At 39.2% G+C, this 15,826-nt stretch overlaps 1 protein-coding gene across 1 annotated transcript in view; it reads left to right on the plus strand.

Moving 5' to 3' along the window:
* Nucleotides 1-15,826, plus strand: part of arhgef18b (rho/rac guanine nucleotide exchange factor (GEF) 18b) — a 71,651-nt gene that overhangs the window by 13,493 nt on the left and 42,332 nt on the right. The window contains exons 7-9 of the mRNA XM_051946917.1: nt 180-254; nt 1,458-1,566; nt 1,860-2,019. Coding sequence (XP_051802877.1) covers nt 180-254; nt 1,458-1,566; nt 1,860-2,019 — 344 coding nt within the window. The remainder of the gene's footprint in view (nt 1-179; nt 255-1,457; nt 1,567-1,859; nt 2,020-15,826) is intronic.

Here is a 15,826-nt window from a genome sequence, read left to right on the forward strand (position 1 = left end):
GGCATGTTTCTGGCATGTGTGTGTTTGCATGTTCAGTGTCTGGAAAGCATCTGTGGAGCACTGAGAGTGTTTTAAATGTCACAAAATCACAAGTTCACCGCTGAATAAAGTCACCCGGTAATGTTTCTGGAACACGTCTCTTATGATCAACCGTGAACTCGCCTCGTTGTCCTTCACAGAGCGAAGCAGAGAAACAACAGATCAGGCAGCAAAGATTCAGGAAGTGTCACTTGGTACGAGTTCCTCTCCAATGAGTAAGTACTGCACTCATCGCTGTTCCCTTATTGCTAAAGCTGCAAAATGTTCACATTCTGTGTCTTCTGTGTGTCTGTTCAAAAGAAGCGAAAGAAGAGAAACATGACAGCTGATCTTTGCTCTGCAATCATGGGGTTTGCTTTTATGGGAAAAATCTAAGCGTCTTTAAATATTCAACAAATTAGTTCTGTATAACATCATACATTCATGTGCACAGATGTTAGAAAGTGCTTTTCTGTTGTAATACTGTGGCATCTGACCATAAGGTTCTCTGAGATGACATATATTGTAATTTATAGCTGTAGACATAAAATTAATTGGAATATTGAACTGAGTTGAATAGGTTTGCACATCGCCCCACACTGAACGAACCCTCCTGTTGTCCTCGTTTACAGGCGTCAAAAAATATCATTTCCTTGTCTGAAAAAATACAAAAGTTCAACAAAAAAATCCCCAAATTTCAGAGAATTTGCAAAACCTTCAGGGAGAAAATTCCAATAATTCCTTCAAAGTTTCCCTTAAAAGTTTTATTTAAAAAAAAAAATCCCCCAAATTTGGCAAGAAAATTCTTGTAAATATTTTCAAAAAATGAGTAAAAATCTTCAAAAAAAATCCTTAAAATTTCCAAAGTGATTCCATATATATATATCAGTAAAACTTTGAATATTTTCTTTAAGAACATTCACAAAAAATCAACCAAAATCCAGCGAATTTCACTGGATTTTGGTTGATTTTTTGTGTGAATGTTCTTAAAGAAACATTTTTTTTAGCATTTCTTTTTTTCCTAAAAATATCTAAATTGATCACATATATATCAGTAAACCTTCTAATATTTTGATTTTTTTTGTGACTGTGCTTAAGAAACATTTCTAACATTTCTTTTTTTTCCACCAAAAAATGTTCAGAAATTTCCCAAAAATGTTGAAAATGTGGACATCAGAGGTTTCACTGTGAAAATCTATATTTTTTCCCACATTTTCAAACTTTGAAACGGGTCAGTTTGACCCACAGGACGACATGAGGGTTAATACAGTTTTATTTTATATCATATTTGAAGGGTTTTGATCCCTGATTTGTAGAATGACAACATAAATAACAGTATAAAGTCTCAGCCCCAGCATTTACAGTTGTTTATTTTGTAATGTTGATCAAAATCTTGTTTGTTTTTTTAATTGCATTTTGTTTTTTTCGTCTTCTGTCAGGAATGAGGAAGAGGAAGATCGAACAGAGAAGGTGGAGAAAGGCACGAAGGTGAAGAGAACTCTGAGCTCTCTGAGGAACAGGGTGACTGGATCCTTCAACAAAGACAAGGTAATCCTCAAAAACCCACAGATGCACGGTGCACTGGGTCAGTATATGTGTTCTAATGAGTGCTGCATGCTTCTCCTGCAGCTACACACAAAACACAATCTGCAGGTGTAAACACTTTGGCGGTTTTACGCACACACAAAACCCCCGAATCCACTTGCATTGTTTAACATCTGTACAGCAGTGACACGGTTCTGCGATGTCATAATGAGAGAAAGGGGAACACTGGCACAGGCACAGATTTGCATATTTTAAAAAAAACGCCTCCTGTGTTTGCTGTTCTTGTTCCTCTGCAGGGTAAGAACCGAGAGAAGGCGAAGGAGAGGGAGGCCAAAGAGAAAGTGTCGATCAGCAGCAGCAGCGGGCATCACTTGGTGCCCGGCTCCTTCTCCAGCTGTGCCACCTGCTCACTGTGCAGCAAGACCCTGCAGAAAAAGCATGGCCTGCAGTGCACGAGTGAGTAACACGACGGTCGCAGGTGTATGCCCGCCCACGCTCAGCCTCCACAGCGCAAACACACACACACACGTGCACAGGTGCTGCGTTCAAAAACACAACCTCGCTTCTATTTATACCCGAGCTGCTGCATGCGTGTTCATCACCTACTTACAAACACACCCATGCACACAGCCAGAAGCTGTGTTTATGCTTACGTGGAGGTCTTTTACGTCACTGCACTTTCCATCGTCTTTCTTATGCATGTGGTTAACCCTCGTGTCGTCCTGTGGGTCAAATTAACCCGTTTTAGAAAAAAAATATTTTCACAGTGAAACTTCTAAAGTCCATATTTTTAACATTTTTTTTAGTGGAAAAAGAAAAAGAAATGTTAAAAAATTGTTTCTTTAAGAACATTCACAAAAAATCAACCAAAATCCAGTGAAATTCGCTGGATTTTGGTTGATTTTCATGTGAATGTTCTTAAAGAAAATATCTGAAGTTTTACTGATATATATGGAATCACTTTAGATATTTTTAGGATTTTTTAAAAATTTATTTTCATTTTTTGAAAATATTTGCAAGAATTTTCTTGCCAAATTTGGGGGATTTTTTTAAAATAAAATTTTTGAGGGAAACTTTTAAGGAATTATTGGATTTTCTTCCTGAAGGTTTTGCAAATTTTCAGAAATTTGGGGATTTTCTTTGCTGAATTTTTGGATTTTTTTCAGATAAGCAAACAATATTTTTTTGGTGCCCGTAAATGAAGACAACAGGAGTTTTAATGTGGCGTAAGAAGGTTTTTCATTCATACTAGAGTTATTTGGTAGAAGAATTAGCATTACCTTAAAGCTGAACTGAATCTTTATTATCGATTCATTTGCAGATTCCTCACACAAAATGTTAAATGCGTTAGAATGAAAGAAGTGCTGCTAATTCTTATATTTACAGCTCATGAAGTACAGTTTAAAATCTGCGTTTCTCGAGCTGGCAAATGCATTCAGTGTTTCTTTATTTTTAACTTTAAACCACGAGTTAATTCAAGGTTTTAGAGTTCTATGTTTCTGTGGCGTTTGGCCAATAGTACACTAATCTGGCATTTTTTATGTTTCATTTGTTATTCAATAAGGTAAAAAGTAATGCAATTAATAAACACAAGTACTCAAACAGAGCTAGACACTCTTGCACAGATTTTCTTATTTTAATATACTCGCAGACATCTTTATTGTGCATCAGATTACAGCATTGAAAGACGACATCCGACACGTTTCCACAGCCGTTAATGTTCTTCACTGCAGCTTCTCTTTTGCACCTTTATGCTGAAAAGTGTTCGCTTTCACTTCCTCTTTAAACGTGTGAAGTATTTCATGCCAGAACACACCGCTGCACTGTTTTCCCCACTGCGTCATCGCTCTTGGTCTTGTTTTGAAGCGGTATCTGATGGATTAGTGGCGTCCTCTTACAGGTGTTCATGTGAAGCTTTGGCACACTTTAGATTTGTTCCTGTAGCCTCTAATATTGATGAACTTTTACTGTGGGGAAGTGGAGCTTCATAGATTTATACAGGACACCTCGCTTCTACTCTTTTTGCCTAAGGAAGCATAAAAAGTTTAAAAAAAGAAGTCAGACTGCATTAACCCTCCTGTTGTTTTAATTTACACGCACCAAAAAATATTATTTCCCTGTCTGAGAAAAATTCAAAAATTCAGAAAAAAATCCACAAATTTCTGAAAATTTGCAAAACCTTCAGGAAGAAAATTCCAATAATTATTTAAAAGTTTCCCTTAAATGTTTATTTAAAAAATTTGACAAGAAAATTTTTGTAAATATTTTCAAAAAAATGAGTAAAAATCTTCCAAAAAAAAAAAAATCCTAAAAATATCTAAAGTGATTCCACATCTATATTACCCCAAACATGACATATAAATACTTATAATGAATACATTGTGTGAGCAGAAAATCGGACAACATTTGCCCAAATTTACAAAACTGGCCTCTAAAACTTGCATTAATATCTTTTCTGTTTTTTTAAGAAGCTCCATAATTTAATGGCCCAAAAAAGTCTAAAAACAATAACGTAATTAAAACAAAGTGTAAATGCAGGTGTTCAATGTCACTCCACAAAATATCCTCCAGGATTCTGTTTGGGCTTTTAGATCAGGAGAATCAAATTCATCGTAGTTCAGGTTCCACATTTGATCTCCAATGCAGTGAAATCACAGCAGAATAACCTATAAAATAAATAACCACAGCTCCTTTGTTTTAGTGCAAAAAAATACATTCAGAAAATGTTCGCATTTAAGGAATTATCTTTTTTACAAGACATTATGAACAACCTGAAATTTCTTCAGAGAAATAAATTCAATTTCACTAATATTATTTCTCAGTTTATCATTTACAGATCACAGTGGATCTACAAAGGAACAAAACATTCAGTCACCGGTGTCTGGACATAAATTTACTTTATGATCAAAGTGCCAAAAGTCAGACAAAAAACAAAGACAACAAAAAAACAAGGCAATATTTAGAAAATGACACACAAAATGACAAAACAAGATAAAAAAAGACAAAAAGCAAGAAACAAAATGGAACCACAAACCCAACAAAATGTCATTTTAAAAATACTTTCTAAGGAGTTTCTCACAGTTCTTGACTTTCTTTTACTTCTACAGAGACATTTTAATTGAGTAAAAAAAAGCATTTATACAGCATAAAAACACGTTATTGTAAGTAGAAGTCATTCTTTTATAATGCTGCTTAAATAAAAGCAGCTAAATTCACTAAAAACACCATAAGTGCAAATCATGCAAAAATACAACATTTTGGGTGCTAAATTTATGATAGATTTACTAATATGTTTTGTAAATATGTGTATAATTGCACATATGACATCATTTAAGATAAAAAGGCACAAATAATTTTACTATTGCATATCAAAATTTAACAGTGCATCGTATTATTTAAAATATGTATGAGGTTTAATCTGCAAAATAACTAAAAACTGCATCTGAGCATAAAAAGTAATGTGAAATACGCAAGTAAAGTACTCGAGTATTGCAAATATACGTAGTTAGATTTCTCATTTAATTTATTTTCTACAGCAAGCTTCTTATTTTAATGAAAAACATCCAATTGATTTATTAGAATTAAAATGCCGTTCTAGTGTAGTTATAGCCATCCATCCATCCATCCTCTATACACCGCTTTATCCTCACTAGGGTCATGGGGGGTGCTGGAGTCTATCCCAGCTGACTCTGGTGAAGGCAGGGGACACCCTGGACAGGTCACCAGTCTGTCACAGGGCTACATATACAGACACACAATCACACTCACATTCACACCTACGGACAATTTAGAGTAACCAATTAACCTCAGCATGTTTTTGGACTGTGGGAGGAAGCCGGAGTACCCGGAGAAAACCCACGCATGCACAGGGAGAACATGTAAACTCCATGCAGAAAGATCCCAGGCCGGGATTTGAACCGGGGATATTCTTACTGCAAGGTGAAAGTGCTAACCACTACTGCACTGTGCAGCCCGTAGTTACAGTCAGAATTTCTAAATCGATGCTTCATTTTGCCACACATCTGTAGCTATTACTGTAAATCAGAGACTGTTTTCTCATAAACCACGTGGTCTGTTGGAGGATTTCACATCACTAAAAAAAATTCCCACCGAGAACAAAGAAGAAGAACTGCTCTCACTCTTAGAGCCAGTTCTTTTCCCCTGAACCGGACCAGCTTTAGGTCACTTCTGTGCCGCTGCTTCACTATTTGATTTAACTTCACATGTTTCCCTTCTCCTTCTGTCCAGTGGCAGCCTGAGACCATAATCTGGCCAGAATATTTATAAATCCTGCAGACTTGCTTCAGGGGGGGATGTAATATATGACTGTTTTAATAATTTGTTTATTAAACAGAAGCTGTTCTGGAGTGTTTCAGGAGGGCAGCCACACATCCACAGGAGAGAATAATATGAGCTGTGTGAGTGTGATGTGCTCCACCAGCATCCCTAGCTGGCAGTGATGGATAGTGCATGTTGTGCTGTTGGTCCACGCATGCAGAAAACAAGTGAGTGTCCCTTTAATTGGGCTCCGCTCTGTGGGGATTCAGCCTGAGGAATGCGGCGTTTGTGTGCCAGAGATTGTTCCCAGCGCGGAGCAGGACACCAAAACTGGACACAACCGAGAATGTAGAGACTTGTTGCTGCTCCATTTAGCTAAAAAAAAAAAACACAAACCCGCAGATTAAACCTCCTCCTGGCTGGTCGATCCTACCCCTGTGACGGTAAGAAGCACCGATGGTGTGGAGCGGGATCAGGTGGATAACTCCCGTTGTTTCCCCTCAATGGACTTTTCAGACATCCCTGCTGCTGCTGCTAGTTAGCCAGCTAATAGCTAATCATAGCTGCCTTAAACTTCTCCTCACGTATGTCCTCTTCTCGTTGTGTGGAGTTAGTGTGTTTAAAGAAGCACCCTCTGACTTTCTCTGACATTTGATTTCAAAGCAAACTAATTAGTCCCCATTTAGCCTCAGCGTAGTGCCCGCTAGACGTTAGCCGCGCAGTGCTAGCGTGCTAGCAGCCGCTTCTATTTGAAAAACAAGGTTAGCTGGGTAAGCTGTTAGCGTTAATTAGCTTAAAGTGATAGTTTATGTAAACGGAGGTCACGGTTCGCACTTTGCCGCTGTGTGTGTGGATGTTTCACAGCTTTTACGTAAGTTTGACTGTGTGACTCTGTTTTGTGTTGTTTTTTTTGTGCTGCTGGTTGTGGAGTTTGCATGAAGCTCAACAGGTGACGGCTAACTTAGCTAACGTTAGCATCCGAGATGACTTGTGTTATTTACTCGAGCTCAGCCAAGAAAATGTGCCATTCTCTGGTAAATAATGGCTCACAAATGCTTCTTTTAAAGACTCCGTGGTTTTTAAATAACCCTTTTTATTTAGAGGATATATTTTCCAAGGATGATAAGAAGCACCTTCTCTCTAATAATTCCCCCCATGACAGCTAGATCCAGTCAGTTTTTATTTCTGGGCTTTTCTTGGATGATATTTCAAGTCTTTAAACAGCATTTTCATCATTTTCTTGATCTGCTAAAATCACAAGAAGTGCTTTTAAGATATGTTAATGTCATATTTTATCAGTACATAATCAATCTCAGTGTTTCTATATGAATTTTATGTAAACATACTTGTCAAACTACACATTCAAGCTTTAATACAGAAGAATCACAATAAATAAGTACTTCTATGTAATATATATAAAAATATCAGCTTCTCTGGTGTTTTCTTTGCTACTACAGGCTAAACATCCTTTGTGATTGCTGATTTGGCATTACTTTTGTGTCAAGGTTTTAAATATCAGGTTAATGAATTCAGAATTAATTGGCAGTAATCAAATTTCTTTGATTTTTAACAGTCAAAATACTGTTTCCGTATGTGATGTCTAACAGATATGCTGCAGTTAAAGTCAGGACAACATCAAAATTTGAAAATAAAGTTAATCTTATGCATAAATATCAATGTTTGTATTGATTTCTTCTAAATTTGTTCACTTAAGCATACGTCTTAAATCCATAATGTACTGTATTTTAAAATAACAGACACATTCTTAAGGAGTACATCTAACCTGAGTGTACCCAATTTATGTGGTTCATGTTCTTTTTATATTAGTTATTTAGTGGCAGCGTTGGCATTAAATGAAAGCTGTGACTAATTATTGCGATCATTATTGATTGGTTTATAGATTAATTTGTAACACAAAATATTAAATGTGTATAATGGAAGAAATGCTACAGATTCCTAAACTTACAGTTCACATGTAGAAGTTCTTAAAATCAGTGGTTGTAATTTTGATTTTAGCTCCACAAGTCGACCGATACTGTATTTGTCAGATTTTACATTTATTATTTCACTTCTGTGTAATCGATTAAGGTAAAAAGCAAATCAATAATAATAATGGATGATCTCAAGAACCTACTTTATGTTTGAAGCAGTGTTTGTGTTTAATAATCTCCTGCTTTTAAGATTCTTTGTGGATCTAAAAAATGTTTTTCTGTGGAACCATTGCTCAGAACAGTTTATGCTCCAGCTGGCATGTTTCTGTTTCTGATAGCGGTGTGATCAGGTGTCGACAATGTGATGGTAAATTCAGATGCTTGTAATGTTTTTTCATATTTACAGCAGTGAAGTCAGATGTCACTGGGTGTAAATCATGTTGGACAGTTTGCTGGATTTCTTTCAGTAGTATTAAATTACATAATCTATCGCCGTGTTAAATACGTTGTTCTTGAGCGTCAGATTCCTGCCATTCCTCGGCCGGGCAGGTGATGCCGTCAGCCGGCGCTTTATGAGCCTCAGCAATAGGAAAGTCCAGACCGAGGGGTGACCGTTCACTCTGAGTCTGACTGGGTCACGTGGTGCTAATTGTCCCTGGCAGGTCCGCCGGTGCAGAACAGTCAACTCCACGACTCGCCCATCTCAGCCCGTTAGCTGCTCCATGCGTCGCTGCTCCATGCGTCGCTGCTCCATGCAATCGCTGCTCCATGCTTCGCTGCTCCATGCTTCAGGCTTTCTTAGTGGGTCTGTCCACATATAAACTGTTCTCATCCACGTTTCATGTCCCCTTTTGGCCTGATTAGTGAGAGGATGGCTGTAAATACTTCTGGGTACACATTCTGGGTATTTGTCCTTCCTGTTCATCTGTTTGTTTTTTTTGTTTGAAACTTTTTATTATAACATTTTTTAAAGGAACATTGACAGAACAAGGAACACAGCAACTATATTCACAACATCAACAAGAATAATGACAAAAAGAGAATTAAAATAATAATAAACATACACACAAGTCATTAATGTTTATCTATTTCAGCTGATAAATACACCATTTTCTCCATCGTTTTTCCTATAGATCAGATCATTTGCTCTTGAGCAGGGGTGTCCAACATGAGGCCCGTGGTCCAAAAGTGGTCCTCCAGAGGGTCCAATCTGGTCCTCAAAGTGTAAAAATTTCAGAGAAGACATTAACTGCAGATTGTAAATCAGTAAAACTATAAATTTAAAATCATTTCTAGACCATGACTAATTGTTTAGATCAGAAAGCAAAATACTAGATTGTTCGTTCGTTTCATGTAGTTTCTCATGTTTTGCTGTTCATTTAAAGTTTCACATCATGAGAAATCAATCAGTGTGTAGATTAGTGTGTATATGGTTTATAAATGAGGCATTGTGATGCTACAGAGAGAGAACTTGCCAGTTTGGTACAGAATCCAGCTAAAATAACATCATTGGTCTAATATATGTTTTCCTCAGTGGAAAATAATTGCAAAAATACCAATTCCCACTAAAATCAAGACTCGTATTGCATCTGCAGATATCTACCCTAGCTGTCATTAGCATGCTGGTTATTTTGTCAGTTTTGTCTCTACTCTAAATCTAAGTCATAATTTCCGACCTTTCTAGCAGATGTGTGCACGTCGCTTTAAATATTCTGTTAAAAGTTGAAAGTGCAGTGATATTGGAGGAGAATGCAACAAAACGTAACTTTAGCAACACTTCATGGTCATATCACGAGAAATCAGTCAGCGCATCTCACTGTTTTGGACAATAACTTTAGTACATTTAATGAAACCTTACCAAGTTTTATGTTTACTGTAATTTTGGTTACAGGAAAATTAGCAAAAATTAGATTTTGGCTGCATATTGTGACAGTGGACAAAATGAATTTGGTAGCAGTTTTTAACAGCTCAAGTTTCTTTTTCAGCTGTGGATATTTCATGGGGCTCAGAAGTGCTGAATAAATTCATGCAAAATTAAAATGTGTGGAACTGTAACCCACCCCTGTGTACTTCAAGAGCCTTTACTTTGGAGAATAATCATAGTATGAAGGTAAAAGTTTGCACAGCTTCATTAGCTAAACTTAAGTTACATATGCAGAAAATGAGCTGATTCTGAAGGCTTCAGCTGGGAACTTTTTCATACTTTTCTCTGCTTCCGTCTTTAAAAACGGTCCGTCTGTGGCAGGTCTTTTTTGAGGGGAAATGTTTGGCTCCACTGTGCAAACGGCTTTTCTGAGCCCCCACTTCTCCCAGTTGGACCAGAATCTGGTTCATCTGGGGACTGGATGATGTCATGGTTTGGCCAGGTCAGCGTTAGCCCTGAGTGTTGATGTTTTTCTCGCCGTTGTGTTGGTGAATTACGAGCAGCCTCTTTTACACAGCCGGCTGCTGCGTGGGAATGTAGTCCCTTTTAAACAGCTGCTGCGACCTCTTCAGCGCTTTTCCTCTGGTTGCTCTGTGAAGGTATTTGTGGCAGCAGGTTTTTTTTTTTTCAACTACAGATGGTGTTTGTGGTCAAATCATTGCCTTATTTTATTTTTTCACACGTTTAATTCTCCCTCAGGCTAACGTATGCTAGTATGGACAGATGTTCTGTTAAAGGACGCTGGCAGACTGGACATGCTGCTTGTTAAACGTCTAAATCGGATGCAGTGACGAGTAGAAAACACTACGCTCTTGAATTAGCCTAAATGCTTTAAAACTTGTGCTTCAGGCTGTGATATGAGGGTTGTTTGTGTTTTTTTTTTAAGGCATGAGATTGTGTATGTTTTGCACGCACAACCAGCTTTTTAAAATGTACACAGCATCACTGGAATCTGTAATTTGCAAGCCTCAGTGTCGTAAATACAACAGGGCTGGACCCCGAATATCCAATTAATATAATATAATATTTATATTTAAGTCTTAATATTTAAAGTTGCTGACAGGCGAATAACAGACGGACAAACCAATGCTAGTCGTCACGTAAGCGTCTGCCGCATTCCTTGGTGGAGTAGTTATGAAAAGTTAGTGCATGCCTGCTTGGTGCATGTGTGAAGATTTTTGAATGTAAACCACGAACCAGAAGAAGATGAACAAGAGTTTTACCATCTAATCCAAATCTTAATGACTTCCTGACCAAACGTGATCTTGTATCGAACTTTTCCAGCCAACTTAAATCAAAACCAGCATTTAAAAACTTGCATTATGGTTTAGGAATTCTTCCACCCCTCCTAGTTACCCTACAAACAGCCATCCTGTCGTGGAAAATACTGGAGTTTGACAGCGACTGTATTATAAAAACAGCTTTAATTTATCTGTTGCATGAGGTAACATTTCCCTGGCAGAAACCACCCATTGCTATCAGGCACTCTCCTCATTCCAGCCGTCTCATCCTGTCAGATATCGGTGTCTGTAGAGTGCAGGTGATCCACTTGTCTCGTTTTTTTTTCAGCTTCTTGTTTTTTTTGCAGTTGAATTATTCCATCAGTGAGTGAGTTTGCATTTCTTGCTTCACTGAGTGTGGGTCTGTGGTGCTTCCTTCATGTTGGGGTTTTAGCCGTCAGCAGATGTTGGGTGTGCGCCTGCTTTTGATGGCGGCTGAGTGTCCCGTGGACTCACGCTGCTGCACATGGCTGGCAGGATTATCACGTGCTCAACCGTAGCAGAGCAGAATGTTCATCATCCACGCTGGTTGTGGAGCTCCTGACTTCAGAGGTGTCCAGACTCATTTTTTAGTTCAGGTCCACATTCGCCCAGTTTGATGACCAGTAAAACCACAACATAATAACCTTTAAATAATGACAACTCCCACATTTTCCTTTGTTTCAGTGCGGAAAAAAAAGTGCATTTCTGAAAATATTCGCCACTGAAAGGAATTATCTTTTTACTAAACATCATGAACAACCTGAAATTTCTTAAGAAAAAATAATTCAGCTTCTCATCCACATTCATCCTCAGTTTATCATTTCCCACATTACCAGCTTCCAGATCACAGAGAGTCTACAAAGGAACACAACATTTAGTCACCTGGACCTGAACTATATAGTGTTTTTCTTTAAAAAAGACATAAAACTACATAAACCGAGGCAAAATATTAGAAAAATGAGAAACAAAATGACAAAAAATGAAACAAGGACAACGAAACAAAACAAAAAATATGACAAAAAAAGTTACAAAATGGCCCAAAAAAATGACAAAAGCGATAAAACAACAAAAACGATACACAAACATTGAATAAAGTAAAAACACAAAATGACAAAAACACAAACAAGGCAAAAAGGAAATTGAAATGAGAAAACAAAAAGCAAGAAACAAAATGACAACAAATGAGACAAACGGCACGAAACAAAACAAAGAGACAAAAAATAGACAAAAAGTTACAAAAATGAGACACAAAACAAAAGAACAGTCTAATATTTTACTTCTCTGAAGTGAAAACAGCTTGTCAGTGTTAATGTTTTCTCTGGATTTTTACAGTGTACACCGTGGGCCTGGTTGGACCTACTGGTGGGCCCGGTTTTGGCCCATGGGACATATGGTTTGACACTCCTGCTCTAATTTGTCGGTTCTGACTCGTTTTCTGCTGCAGAGTCGGTATATTTTACAGATGATGCTGCTGCTGTGGTGGTCTGTAGCTGCACTGGGCGCTGATAAGCTCCAGTAAACAGCTTTTCTTGCTTATCTTAGCTTAATTTTTGCTTCCACTAAACTAAAACTTTTCTGAATACAGTCAGCATAGTACAGGGTGTCCATAAAGTCTCTGTACAGCTTTATGAATTTATTACAAAGATTTCTTAACCCTCCTGTTGTCCTCATTTACAGGCACCAAAAATATTGTTTCCATGTTTGAAAAAAATCCAAAAATTCAGCAAAAAAAAAAAAATCCCAAAAATTTCTGAAATGTGCAAAACGTTCAGGAAGAAAATTCCAACAATTCCTTAAAAGTTCCCATAAAAGTTTAATTTTTAAAAAATGGCCCAAATGTGGAAAGAAAATTCTCATAAATATTTAAAAAGTATAAGTAAAAATCTTCCAAAAACAAATGTCTAAAGTGATTCCATATATATCAGTAAAACTTCTGATATTTTCTTTAAGAACATTCACAATTTTTTTTGTCAATGTTCTGAAGAAACATTTAAACATTTTTTTTCCACCAAAAAATGTTCAAAGATTTCCCTAAAAATGTAGAAAATGTGGACATCATCTATATTTTTCCACATTTTCAGACTCTAAATCGGTTCAGTTTGACCCACAGGATGAGGGTTAACCAGATTAGTTTTATTGTAATCAGTGGTTGTCAAAGTTTAACAGCCACTGATAGACTTTATTGAAAGAGAAAGCTCTCTCATGGTACCTTCAGGGGATTTTGTGGCAGCGAGGCAGCATTTTACGTCATCTGCTTACTTTATAACTGCTTATCTGTTTCCCAGCCTCTCCTAATGGGTTGTGTTTGAGCTGCTGAAGATGGTTAATAGTACTCAGAGATCTGTGTAGACTTCGGTTAATTAACGGTAGGTTTTGCTTTTGTCTTGTCTGAAATAAGGAGGCAGGCAAAGAGGGTGGAATTATTCCCTTCGTTTAGCTGAAAATCTGTGGGTTTGGCTGCTTGTGTTATTCTTCCTCTTGAGGATTTTCCGAGTGTAGTTTTAAAAAAAGCAGCGTTTTTGCTCGTCTGTGTTTGCATGAGCTGCAGTGCTGCTGCTGGTGAAGATTTTTTCAGGAGCCACTTTCTGTTTTCTTTTCCTTCAGCTCAGCCAGCAGTTATTCATTTATTACAGAGAGAGATGGAGGAGGGCTCAGAGGCTGTCAACAAAGTGGAAATAACAGCAAAAGTAGCATAAAGTAGGCTGATTGTAGACCAGAGGGTCCACCATGAGGCCCGTGGGCCAAAAGTGGTCCTCCAGAGGGTCCACCATGAGGCCCGTGGGCCAAAAGTGGTCCTCCACAGGGTCCAACATGAGGCCCGTGGGCCAAAAGTGGTCCTCCAGAGGGTCCAACATGAGGCCCGTGGGCCAAAAGTGGTCCTCCAGAGGGTCCAACGTGAGGCCCGTGGTCCAAAAGTGGTCCTCCAGAGGGTCCACCGTGAGGCCCGTGGTCCAAAAGTGGTCCTCCAGAGGGTCCACCGTGAGGCCCGTGGGCCAAAAGTGGTCCAACGTGAGGCCCGTGGGCCAAAAGTGGTCCTCCAGAGGGTCCAACGTGAGGCCCATGGGCCAAAAGTGGTCCTCCAGAGGGTCCAACGTGAGGCCCGTGGGCCAAAAGTGGTCCTCCAGAGAGTCCAACGTGAGGCCCGTGGGCCAAAAGTGGTCCACCATGAGGCCCGTGGGCCAAAAGCGGTCCTCCAGAGGGTCCAACATGAGGCCCGTGGGCCAAAAGAGGTCCTCCAGAGGGTCCACCATGAGGCCCGTGGGCCAAAAGTGGTCCTCCAGAGGGTCCACCGTGAGGCCCGTGGGCCAAAAGTGGTCCTCCACAGGGTCCACCATGAGGCCCGTGGGCCAAAAGCAGGTCCTCCAGAGGGTCCACCATGAGGCCCGTGGACCAAAAGTGGTCCTCCAGAGGGTCCAACGTGAGGCCCGTGGGCCAAAAGTGGTCCTCCAGAGGGTCCACCGTGAGGCCCGTGGGCCAAAAGTGGTCCTCCACAGGGTCCACCATGAGGCCCGTGGGCCAAAAGTGGTCCTCCACAGGGTCCAACATGAGGCCCGTGGGCCAAAAGTGGTCCTCCAGAGGGTCCAACATGAGGCCCGTGGTCCAAAAGTGGTCCACCGTGAGGCCCGTGGGCCAAAAGTGGTCCACCATGAGGCCCGTGACAAAAGTGGTCCTCCACAGGGTCCACCATGAGGCCCGTGGGCCAAAAGTGGTCCTCCACAGGGTCCACCATGAGGCCCGTGGGCCAAAAGTGGTCCTCCACAGGGTCCAACATGAGGCCCGTGGGCCAAAAGTGGTCCTCCAGAGGGTCCAACATGAGGCCGTGGTCCAAAGTGGTCCACCGTGAGGCCCGTGGGCCAAAAGTGGTCCACCATGAGGCCCGTGGGCCAAAAGTGGTCCTCCAGAGGGTCCAACATGAGGCCCGTGGTCCAAAAGTGGTCCACCATGAGGCCCGTGGGCCAAAAGTGGTCCTCCACAGGGTCCAACATGAGGCCGTGGGCCAAAAGTGGTCCTCCAGAGGGTCCAATCCGGCCCTCAAAGTGTAAAAAATTCCAGAGAAGACATTAACTGCAGATTGTAAATTAGTAAAACTATAAATTTAAATTTCTGATCATAAAGTAAAATACTAGATTGTTCTGTGTTCTTTTGTCATTTTATGCCTCATTTTTGTAATATTTTGTCGTTTTTTTGTCTCGTTTTTGTCGTTTATAAATTTTTTAGTCACTTCTTAACTTTTTGTCAAATTTTTTGTTTTATTTCGTGTCATTTGTCTCCCTTTTGTCGTTTTGTGTCTCGTTTTTGTAATATTTTGTCTTTTTTGTCTCGTTTTTGTCGTTTGTAAATTTTTTTAGTCACTGTCATAACTTTTTGTCAAATTTTTTTTATTTCGTGTCATTTGTCTCTTTTTGTCGATTTGTGTCTTGTTTTGTAATATTTTGTCTCATTTATGTTTTTTTTTGTCTTTTTTTAAAGGTAAACACTATATGTTCAGTTCCAGGTAGCTGTGACTAAATGTGTGTTCCTTTGTAGACACTCTCAGTGTGGGACCTTCGTCAAAATCCTTGGTCGTCCGTACAGCAAATTACGGACGACCAACTCCTGCCAAATCCAAATTTTTGGTAGTCCGTACAAATTTCTGGTCGTCCGTAATTCGCAGCATTTTTTTTTAGTTGAAGCAAAAAATAAAATTGATTAAAAAGTCACTTTTTTTATATCTTTAATTATATCTTGTGTAACTTTAATACTACACTCCAGTAAGACTGAGATCATCATCCTGAGATCATTATGATCATTAATATGGCAACTCTACAGAAATAACATCGAAAATTTAAATGTAACATCAAGTCCTCCAGTAGCACTGAGATCATCAT

The sequence above is a fragment of the Acanthochromis polyacanthus genome, chromosome 4 (genome assembly GCF_021347895.1).
Source record: "Acanthochromis polyacanthus isolate Apoly-LR-REF ecotype Palm Island chromosome 4, KAUST_Apoly_ChrSc, whole genome shotgun sequence".
Lineage (NCBI taxonomy): Eukaryota > Metazoa > Chordata > Actinopteri > Pomacentridae > Acanthochromis > Acanthochromis polyacanthus.